Here is an 11433-nt window from a genome sequence, read left to right as displayed (position 1 = left end):
AGGCTAAATGGGAAGAGCGGATTAAAAAAAAAAAGTGTCTCAGATGAGTTTTTCCAGTAAAGCTTGAAAGATTCTATTTCATACTTGATTTTATAGCATTTATGATTATAGAATACATGCAAATCTGATCACCAAAATACTTTTGATTATTGTCTTTGTAGATAAAGTCTTGAAGTAAATTCCCTCCTGTTGCTTCCCTCCTCCAGTTCGGCATGAAAGAGCTTACCTTGGTTTTCCTCCCGGGTTCAAAGGGGCGAATCAATCATAACATAAATGATTCTGCTCTGCCACAAATCACACAGAGATTTGCTTACAACCTACACATAAACCCACGTCTCTGCTCCAGCGGAAACGAAGAAACCCTCGTGGTTTCTGCCAGTGAAAAGAAATCCGCTCCCAGCAAGTCAAGGACCATTCATTCAAATCTACTTCAGCTTCCATCTTTCAAGATCCTCTCCTGTGACCCTAAAGTACGTCTCATCTCACTGAAGGTTGGTTACAAACAGGACTGCAAGCACGCATAGGACGGTAAATATTAAAGTTATCACTGCTGAAAAGATGAGAAATTGTCCTTTTATCCAGCTCTACTCCTCTGTGCAGCTACATGATGTGACATTTGTTCTCATGGACACAAATATAACAGACTGGGGTATTTATATGGATTAAAAACCCTGAGTTTTCTGTTTTAGAACCAGGTTTAATTTAAAAGAGTGTTATTTATTATGCTGGCCTTTTGAGAGTTCAAAGTTGAAAATGTTTTACACAAGTTTGTAACATTAAAAACGTACCTTTTTTTTTACATGTACATAAGAGGTGAAGAGTTGTTGTAAATGTGTGTGATGTTCACACATCATTTAATCTGCAATTTGTCCTTGTTACATTACATTTTGTATTAAACTCAGCTTTTACTCCTTTCAAAATACGTTGTAGTTTTTCAGGTCTGAGCTTCCACTTCAGAATCAGAATCAGAAAGATTTATTGGCCAGGCTTGACAACAAACTAGGAAATTGACTCCGGTTAGCCGCGCTCTCAGCTGGGTACACAGATGAATGCCAAAGGATAAATACACAAAAGGATAAGAGACAGATCAAAAACTCAGTTAACTTAAGGTTAACTGCTGAGAGAAATAAATACCCCAAGAAGAGAGGCATAATATTAACATAAGAATATATCACATTTATATGGCAAAAGGAACATGATGTCCAGTGCAAAGTGGCAGGTTATGGAGAAGGTGTTGTGCAGTTGTTCCTGAGACTCAGAGTCATTTAGAGTTCATCAGGGTCACGGCCTGGGGGAAGAAACTGTTCCTGTGTCTGATGGTTCTGGCCTGCAGAGAACTGTAACGCCTGCCAGATGGCAGGAGCTTGAAGAGGGTTTGAGCAGGGTGTGAAGGGTCGGCAGTGATGTCACCAGCCCTCTTCCTGACCCTGGAATGATACAGGTCCTGGATCGATTATTCTCTCTGCTGACCTGTAGCCTGTGCCTGTCCTGTTTGGTGGCTGAACCAAACCAGACAGTGATGGAGGTGCAGAGGACAGACTGGATGATGGCCGTGTAAAAAATGATGAGCAGCTCCTGGGGCAGGTTCTACTTCCTGAGCTGTCGTAGGAAGTATAACCTCTGCTGAGCCTTTTTCCTCACAGTGTCTATGTGGGGGGGTCCACTTCAGGTCTCGGGAGATTGTAGAACCCAGGAACCTGCAGGTGTCCACCACCGTAGTCACTGTGTTGCTGAGGATGGTGAGGGGGGCGAGGGGATGATGGTGGAGCGCTTGAAGCATGAGGGCACTTCGCACAGCTCCAGGGACCTGTTGAAGATCTGTGTGAGGGTGGGGGCCAGCTGTTGGGCACAGACTGTGAGGCAGATGGGAGACACACTGTCTGGTCCGGGTGCCTTCCTGGTCTTTTGTCTCTCAAAGAGCCATGGCACTTCCTTTTCATCGATCACTAGTGCAGGGGTGGGGGCTGCTGGGGGTGAGGTGGGGGTGGCAGGGAGGTCTATTGTCTGACCGGTAGGTGCTACTTAAAGCGATACTTCAACATTTTGGCAAATTGGCCCATTTAGCGCAATTCTTTAGTCATTTCGAACAGCATACTTACTTTACTTACCCAAGTCGGGGAAGGTTTTCGGGACGGACACAATGGAAGTGGATGGTATTTTTGTTCCCCCTCATCAAACTCATCAAATACAAAATCCAACAACCCCCAAACATTTTGGTGGACACGTTATAATCCGCACATTCACTACGCTGTGGAACACCAACAAATAATATTGTAGCGTTACGACACTGAAGCAAATACTGGGAACTACTTTTTCTTTTGAAATCACTACGCCCAGACGCCATGTTTAGAAAGTAGTTCCGTCTTAGCAATCTTCGTATAAACAACTCAATCTCGTAATTTTGCATTAATTTTTCACAGCGTAGTGAATGTGCGGATTATAAAGTGTCCACCAAAGTGTTTTGGGGTTGTTGGATTGTGTATTTGATGAGTTTGACGAGGGGGAACAAAAATACCGTTCACCTCCATTGTGTCCGTCCCGAAAACCTTCCCCGACCCACCTCTGGATAAACAACAGCTCGCCCTCACAAAAACAGTAAGTATGCTGTTCGAAATGACTAAGGAATTGCGCTAGTTGGGCCAATTTGCCCAATCAGGGCAAATGTTGAAGTATCCCTTTAAACAATATAGGATGACGGCACGTGAAGCAACAAAAATTCTGGAGCATTGCTGGAGCAGTGGCATTCTCTGGCTTCACTCTTCATATGGTAATCAAAGGATTTGGTTCGACTACTGCACTGTTGGCTTTCTCCCAGAGTGTGTACAAAAGGGCCTGAATTAATGTGGCTGATGATGATTTACATTCAACACAAGTGGGGTCCAAGCTTGGGAAAATTTTCAGCACTTAAGTTTTCATAAAGTGAAGATCGTGTACTTAAATAAGTTCTTGTATATAGAATTGTACAAACTCATGTCAACGACAAGGAAACCATAATAAACCAATTTTTCCCTCCAGTTAGTTTCTTCTTTCTATCTTATGTCCAATGTCCTTTTCAAGAGGCGAGTCTCTCGTGCAACTTAAATTAATGTCTCCTCTTCATTTGACTTAAGTCAATGCTTTCTTTATCTTTGAGGGTAAACTATTGTCATTCACTCAGCAGTACACTCCGTGTGTGTGTGTGTGTGCTCCGCGAACAGAAGCTGGAGTTCTGCTTTACTTGCACATCACGCATGTTAATGTTTCCATCAATCATCTCTTGTGTTTTAGCTTTATATGTTTAATTTGTCTCTTTCACAGTTCAGATAAAAGGCTGAAACCAGCAGAGCGGATAAGTGGTTAAAACACACTTACATTTGTCAGTGTGAAGCCTTTGCATGTTGAAACACTGTTTTTGCAGAGGAGCAGGTCGTATGGTGACTTCTTGTTGACAAGTGGTCGTCTTTACAATGTGAAGCCATTCAGGCTAACGAGGAGCTGCTGTGCTGGGCGGAGCGGAGTCAGGTGACCAGAGGACGGCCCATTGTGGAGAGATCCATTAAACAAGCAGGCATTAGGAGAGTGAAAGACAGCCATCAGCTCCCGAGAGGACAAATGGATAAAATGAGATGAAATGTCTTGTTATTGACACGTGCACATTCTGCTCGCTGTGACTTTCAAGAGACGCGCTGTACATTCCTCTCATCCAGTCAAGTCGCTGCGATTCTGATTTATTGAAGGTCAGAAAAGGGATCAAACATTTGGAAACAATAGAAATGGATTTTAACTTATGTCTTTTTTTTTTTTTTTGACTCATTGCATTTTAATATGCTCTTTATTCAAACGAGGATGTCTGTGTGTAAAATTCAGAGTAAATTCTAGAAAGGTCAAAAGTCAGCCATCATGATTCAACATTGATGGAGAACAGCAGACTACTGTGGCTCCTCCACAGAGATTCAGTCGCGCCTGGTCTGACCTCTGATCTACAGTGGGGACGGAGAGTCCTCTGTGTTTTACCGCTCTCTGGAAATCCTATGAAACCCCCTGAAAGCCTCCTCTAGCTGGTAGTTTGAAGGAGGAAGTCTGAGTACCTGAGGAAAATACCTCATGAGGTTTATCACGAACATGCAAACCCAGACAGGTCGTGACCAAACCCAGGTCTTGTTGCTGTGCTGTGACAGAGCAAACCGCTGCCTCACAGTCAGCAGCAGATGAAAATCACTGGTGTCATTTCTCAACAACTACACACAGCATTTCCTCCCATATATCAAATTTGTTCTGGCATTGTGTGAAACAGGCTGATATGACAGACTTCTCACCACACTGTGCTGTGAAAAAGCAGCTTGTTTGAAAGTAAAGTAAGCAGATTTGTGTTTAGAAGATTATTTCTTTGTTGTAGCAAATCCGTCTTGATTACCAAAACAATTCCCACACTATGAGATTTTATTCAACAACCACTCTACATGTAATTATCCATAGTATTTTGTAAGGTGATGAATCAGAGTCAATAGAACCTGTTTTCCTCCAGGTTTGATTGTCGGTGTGTTTTTCAATGTTTTTCTCAAGATCCATGGTCCTGGGGCGGCTGCCCACCATTTTCTATGATTAACGATGAGCACTCGGTTTAGATTTAGGCTGTGTTATAGTAATCAAACCATTACTGTAACAGGAATATGGACTCCTTCCTGGACTGGAGTAGTGTAATTTTAGTAAAAACTGACATTCAAATCCATATCATGTCCCATTGATCATCTTTAAACGGTGAACCACCACACCTGTGAGAATAACTCAGTACATAAGGCACAACTGTCTGCGGTTATAAATCATATCACATTACATGCCTGTCCTGTATGCTAGCATGTCATGTGCAGTGTTTGTATCAACGCTTTCAGTATTCAAAGCCTAATAAAAGAGCCGCAGTTTTGTGTTGGCTTATCAGAATGACAATCCACTTCGGTCGTGAAGCAGTAAAGCAATACAGATTGCCTCTTGTCGTCTTGCAAAGCCTTCGCCTGAGAGGCAGCCAGTGTGTAACGACTGTAAATTATGATGTATGCCGCCCAATATCGTATGCACAACTGGTGGTTCCCCCCACCCCCATGTCATTATGTGTGTGCTCGTGTTCTTCCACACTGGTGGGGACATTGGCGGTGGGGACCAAAATTAAGGTGGATGATAGCTCCGTGCATGCACGTGCGTGTGCGTGTGTTCCACTGTACTCATGGGGATTAAACCCGATTGCACACTGACCCGTGAAGACCTGTAAAAAATTGAGGTCCTCATGAAAGAAATCAATTAAATTTGAGACAATGACATGTTTTAAGGTGAGGGTGGGGTTACACTGATGCCCAATGAGGGTAACAGTTAGGATTAAAGGAAGGCAGGTAAGTCAAATCAATGTCCCTGTAATTCCAATAACTGAATATGTTTACGTGTGGCCTTGCTCTGCCTGCTTTATGGGGTTCGTCGCTGTATAGGAGTCAATGTCTGTCAGGCCCCAACTATCATGTGGGAATCTGACAAATCAGGAGAAATGATTGGAAAACAAAAAGCTATTTTCCAAGAAGGCATGTCACCATACGAACTAACAAAGAAACACCAGGGTAGTAGTAAACTCTACTGGTAAACGGTTCGTCTCAACATGTGTAACTGATCAAGAAAAACAGCAGTGGTGGACTACAGTGTCACAACTACGACTCCATATTCTCCTGGAAATTGGTATTTTTATGGGTGACTCTGCTTTCAGTGTTTCTGCCATTTCCACATGAATATACATTCCTTGCAAAAACTTTGCCTCATAAGCATAAAACTTACACTTGAAAGAAAAATGCAAAAACGATGCATTTTCATGTAAGCAGGGCCTCAGATTGCTGAACGGCTTTTTAATGCACAAACAATGAAATTCTAGAGGACATTCTTCTTTGTATGGATTAAAATGCTTGACCTCAACAAAACCAATGTTATTCTGTGTGTGTGTGTGTGTGTGTGCGTGTGTCTGTGACACCCACAGATGGAGGAAGGTCACCCGTTTCCACCCTTGGAGAGCATTGATGACACATCGCTGATGTTACCTCACACTGTACATAAATGAAATGTTTACATGGAGACCACCGGATCGGACCTATAAACAAATAACCCAAGGACACACGAGTCATTTCGCCACTCAAGTCTAAATGCACAAAGTCATCTCAGGCAAATTAAGGCTGTGTGTGATGTCTGGGCTCATTTAAGGGAGCAGAATCTCACTTCATTGATTCTTACATGTGGAGGCCAATATATCAAACAGGCACAAGAGTCATTTTTCTCATGAGAAGCTGCAGAGAAAAGGCTAAAGAGCAGCTTCGGTGTACAGTAAGGCTACATCTTCATTGTCTTCCTGTCAGCACTCTGCAGTGAAAGCATGTTGGCGCACACACCATTACCAAACTGCACATCTGTTCATTTAGGCCCTTCTTGACAGGAGTCTAGTCAAGAGTCGGATTGCTAATGGTTTCATTGATTGTTGGTTCTTATCATCCATCATCGAAGAGGTCAGTGCGCCGCCGCTGTGTAATGATACTGTTTAAAAACAAATCTTGCTTCTTTGAACAGATGTCCGACACAAATACGCTCCATTTAACCGAGATGTGTTTGCTATTGTGCCCCTGCAAAAAATGAGCAACACTCAGCACTAAATCTTGTGACAGTCGTGTTTTCAGTTTTCCCACATTGAAAATCTGCTTCTTTTCATGTGGTTTTTTTTCCAAATGTTCCAATTCAGATCCAGAAATATAAAGTGTTTTTGCATCAAGTCATAGCAATATAGCTTCAGTTTCAAATGCCCGTGCAGATTAGTTGACTGTGCTGTCCCGGCTACACATGGTAAAGCCATCCGCAAATCGCCAATATACAGCCGAAAGTAAATAAGCCTGAGGTGCTGTGTCGCCATCATCTGACTTTTATTAATGGGCCAATCAATTCCTATTTGTATCAACCCTTCGACAAAAAGCGCACTGTCGCAACATTTAACAAATTGGCTGACCTCGGGTTGAGTGCCCGGCTTTGGAGATGCCCCCTTCGCTGTTTCACTGAGAACAGCCACGGGCTGCTTAATAGGTTATTTAATAAAATCTGTCAGGCCACAGCGACAAATAAATGTAGTTTTTTGCAGACGTAGACACACAAGTAGAGGGCAGAGGAGAGAGAAAGCGCTTTTCCCAGATGTTTTAGGGCTCAATGTGTTTGTCCTGCCTGATCCGATCACTCATTGATGGCAAGTGGATGAACCCAAGCACAAGACGACGCTCAACTTTTAATTGTATAGACTTCGAATATCCTTCCGAGTGTCTGGTGCCTGTTACTCAACACGACCACGAGGCACTCTCTTCTGCTCTGGATCAAACATCCACATGTTCAAGTAGGCAAAAAACTATGCTGCTCGTTGTCTAACAAAAGGCTTTATGTTTTTTGTATTTTCAGTGCCTGTTAACACCTCAATGGTGCTTTTTGAAAACATCTGCCAAAATGGAAGTTTTTGAAAACTCTCCAGTCCTGTGTCATTGTAAACAGGGGAAAATGCAACTTGTTTGAAACGCTTTACACATGTGCACCACGGCCATTTAGTTCTAGCCTCGTGGCATCATAACACCTCATCCTCATCCACATTTGGATTTCGAGTTAAGCTTAGTCTGGATAGGAGCCCATAGAAACCTCTTGCAGGGGGCGTCGGTTACTCCTTTGACTGACAGCACACTTCAGCCAATCAGCGCTTCAAAACAAATACGTCATCAAAATGCCTTTGTTTCTCTAAGGATTAGCTTTAGCTCATTAGCTCTAGCTTCCCTACACGCAAAGACACCCGAAAACGTCTTTTCCTGTTGGAAACTCACCAAGAGCAGACTCTTGCTCTTGCTTGATTGTTGTAATTCTTGGTATTTTGGCTAGAACTTTACTGATTGCAGCTTTCAGACGATGGTTAAAGTTAAAGTCCGTCATCTCCGCTACGTGCAGCGATAGCGTCACTTCCGGTTTAGCCACCAGAATTCGCCAAAAAATTTTGAAAACAAAAAGCGGCAACGCTGATTGGCTCAGCTGTTTCGGGACTGCGTGAAATCCCCTTCTATGGGCTCCTACCCAGACTGAGCTCAACTCCCAAATCCAAACGGATGAGGAGTGGGCGGGGCTGGTTTACGAGGCAAATTCAGTTCCTCTGTATAAGCACAAGTAAATGGACAATAACAGTAACAATAACAATAACTCCCAGTCCATAATCTCCTGGACTTGGTAGTTTGAGTTGACAGTCACCCAGAATACCAGTCCAACTTTGTCAACTGTAATCAAGCTTTTTATAATAGCGCCTGACAGAGCAGGTCCCACTTTCTTCCTCAGTCTAATCATGTTTTTTTTGTTTTTTTTTTAATTTCATGTGCTTAGTTAGACATTTTCTCAGCATTTTATAAAAGTTGTGTTTAAAGATGCTACATAAATGGAGGTATAATTATGATCAGCATGAATACAGCCCCACCTGACTGGAATCGTTTGCAAATTAAGGCTGAATTCACTTCATTATTTTTTTCACCAAACATGACTGTAAATCAGAACTGTTACTGTTACATGTTGAAAACAAGATGCCACTTCTCAAAGAGATTTTGAATGAATCCAGGTAGAATCATTTGTGTACTTTTATTGGCTTTAGAAGAAGAAACCTTCAGTGTTCATTATAGTGCAGAATCAGTATGTTGAAAAGTCTTTCCCTTCCTTTTCATCAGGATGTCTGCTCATCCAGCCTCAGACTTACTCAAATTAAATTCTTTGTTACCATCTAGTGGTTCAAATCTTTTACTACACCTTCCTCCTGACTTTTTTTTTTTTCAATGAGACACACCAAAAATGTATTTTTCAGTGATGTACAAAGTTTTTTATTACTTTGAAGAAGATGAAGGTGCAGTTACAGGATAATGCTGATCTGGGATCTACAGTATCTTGTAAAACCCAACAGGTCCTTCCTATGGGTTGTACAAAACATGCCAGCAAGTTTCCTCTTTTCTGAAAAAATATGGATTGTGTGTGAACAGTCTCTTCTAAATGAGAGATTGGTTGGTTACCATGTCCATGTTGCAGCAGGATTGTTAAAAGTCGGTTAGCACTAGCAAGAAATGGTCATGCTTCACATGTTAGCGTCACCGAGGAGTCGATGAGCGACCTTCGACCGTAAAGTCAGCGAGCGGCCCTCAAAACAGCTGAAAATGGACATCCGTTGTTTCTATAAAATGCGTGAAATGAAGAGGTTGACTTGTGCACTTAGAAAATGGATTTGGAGTGACAGTAAGGCAATGTTCGTAAAGGATGTTTTCTTTTCTTTTAATTGCCTCTCCTACTTTTTATTGCATTCCCTCATTTAGTGCAGGACTGACATAACATTGGAGAATCTAAATGACAGAGCAATGCAACGCAGGCTGGACGCCATCAGCTTCGTCAACACTGTGTGTGTGTGAGCTAATGCCCATTTCAGGCCGCAGCACCAGACCTTGCAATTTATTTTTTGCCTAGACAGAATGAACTATTGAAATTAGCAAGCCCGGGCTGCATATACATGATTGGAATTCAAGCAAAGCCCCTCAAAGAAATAAAAATGGAGCTTGAAACCAGTCATGCACACGCATTTCCACGTGTTGTTCACCGCTCTGTTTGTATAGAAAGGAAACAATGTTTGCTCTTGGCTTTTTGCAGCTGTTTGTGTTTGTAGCCTGCTTTACACAGTCCTTAAAATCAACCACGTAACATGCCATGCAGGAGGTTCTCCGGTTAATCCACAGGAAAGGATCTGTATTACTTTAAAGGGGAATTCATCTGTAATGTTCCAGAAACATCGGGATGAATCGACAATGTGAAAAGCAAGCTTTGTTTCAAAAAAAAAAAAAGAAAGAAAGAAAAACAACTGCTAGAATCTACCTGATTACCATAGCTAAGGATTTGGCATCATAACACCTCAAGTCATTCAAAAGGTACACAAGTTATCAAGACATGATGCTGACTGTGTGACAAGATTCAATCTCCAACAACTGGTGTCAAAAAGGTCTCTCTTAACGTTGGAGGTGCTGACATATACTCATGAGAAAAAGACAAAATGACACTGTGTGATACAAATCAAGTTCAAGTATCAGTTCAAATCAAGACTGATGTGCACCACATGTACTGACCCTCCATCATCTATAAATACATAATGAAAAACAAATGAAACAAATGTTCTTTAACAGACACTTTCTGTCCGATCAAGATCTTGATGGAAACAGTACAACTGTGTTACAAACAGAAAATGTGAGAAAGGATTGTTTTGAAGGTATTTTGACCCTCATGTTGAACTCAATGCTATCCACTAATCCTAAAATAATCCCTCACATCTTCCTCCTCAGCTGTCTATAACTTGGCTGTGAGATCTCCTGATAAGTCTTGTGTTGGCAAACGCAGCAATGTGTTTTCTCCTGGACTCACTTCAGTCCCGGCCAGCCCTGCTCGCCACACGACACCTCCCCAGTGAAGGACAGCGGTGAGGGCGCATAGAGGTCAGAGTCTGTGTCTGATTCCCCCTCTGCGATGAAGGGTCTGACCCTGGCACATAGTGAAGGTCCTGCTCCGCTTTCAGTCGCTGCTGCTGCTCCTCCTCCTCCTGACCCTGTGAAGAAAGAAGGCCCAAAGAAGTCTTCTTTAGCCTGGGAGATGCTGAAGCCGCTGAAGGAGCGCTCCAGCTCCTCGTGGTCGACGGACGGGATGGAGAGGGAGGTGTCGCTCTCCACCGCCGTGGCCTCCTGCTGGCACCGCTGCCTCCTGTGGCGCCTCCTGCTGTGTGAGCCGCTCTCCTTGCCACTTCCGCCCTGACCGGAAGAGGAGCGGTCATGAACCGGGGCGGGCGGCGGAGGGAGGCGGAAGAGCGTGGGCGAGTGATCTCCGCTGCCACCCACCGGCGAGGGGCTGTTGGCCACGCTGCTGCTCCAGGCGGGCTGGCTCAGAGGGTGCTGCAGCTGGTGCTGCCAGGAGGTAGAAGGGCGGCTGTTACTGCCAGACGGTGTGCCCACCGACTTCGCCACGGAGCGCCCCAGTAAGGGATCCTTCTTCTCCAACGACCCGTCGGAGCACGGGATATCCACCACCGTGCATGTCTTCACCTCCTTCTCCTCCTTCACCTCCTTCACCTCCTCCTTGCCCTCCTTCTCCTCCTTGCTCTCCTCCGGGCTGTGGTAAGGCGGGGCTGGGTACGGCTCTTTGGAGTTGAAAAAGGCCTCTGTTTCAGAGCGAGGGATGCCCATGCGCTGCACGTACACATTGACGAGGAAGTCCAGTTTTCTGTCCATACACACCACCTGCAGGCAGGCAGGCAGAAAACCACTCAGCAGTTCTTCAAGATGGTTTAAAGACTACCAACATGGGCACAACATTAGTTACAGACTGACACAGACGTGTCCATCCAGTAATGCCATAAGG

General features: G+C 43.7%; 1 protein-coding gene across 7 annotated transcripts in view; it reads right to left on the bottom strand.

Annotated features, from left to right (window-relative positions):
• Nucleotides 1-10442: 10442 nt before the first annotated feature.
• The window catches only part of LOC115408163 (potassium voltage-gated channel subfamily KQT member 2-like), a 39459-nt gene continuing 38468 nt past the window's right edge, over nt 10443-11433 (bottom strand). For all 7 annotated transcript variants that reach the window (XM_030118764.1, XM_030118765.1, XM_030118766.1 and 4 more), the window contains one exon: nt 10443-11312. In XM_030118764.1, the coding sequence (XP_029974624.1) occupies nt 10443-11312 (870 nt within the window). The remainder of the gene's footprint in view (nt 11313-11433) is intronic.

This window comes from Salarias fasciatus, chromosome 20, assembly GCF_902148845.1.
Source record: "Salarias fasciatus chromosome 20, fSalaFa1.1, whole genome shotgun sequence".
NCBI lineage: Eukaryota > Metazoa > Chordata > Actinopteri > Blenniiformes > Blenniidae > Salarias > Salarias fasciatus.
The sequence above is the reverse complement of the archived record's forward strand: the minus strand, read 5'-3'. Positions and strand labels throughout refer to the sequence as shown.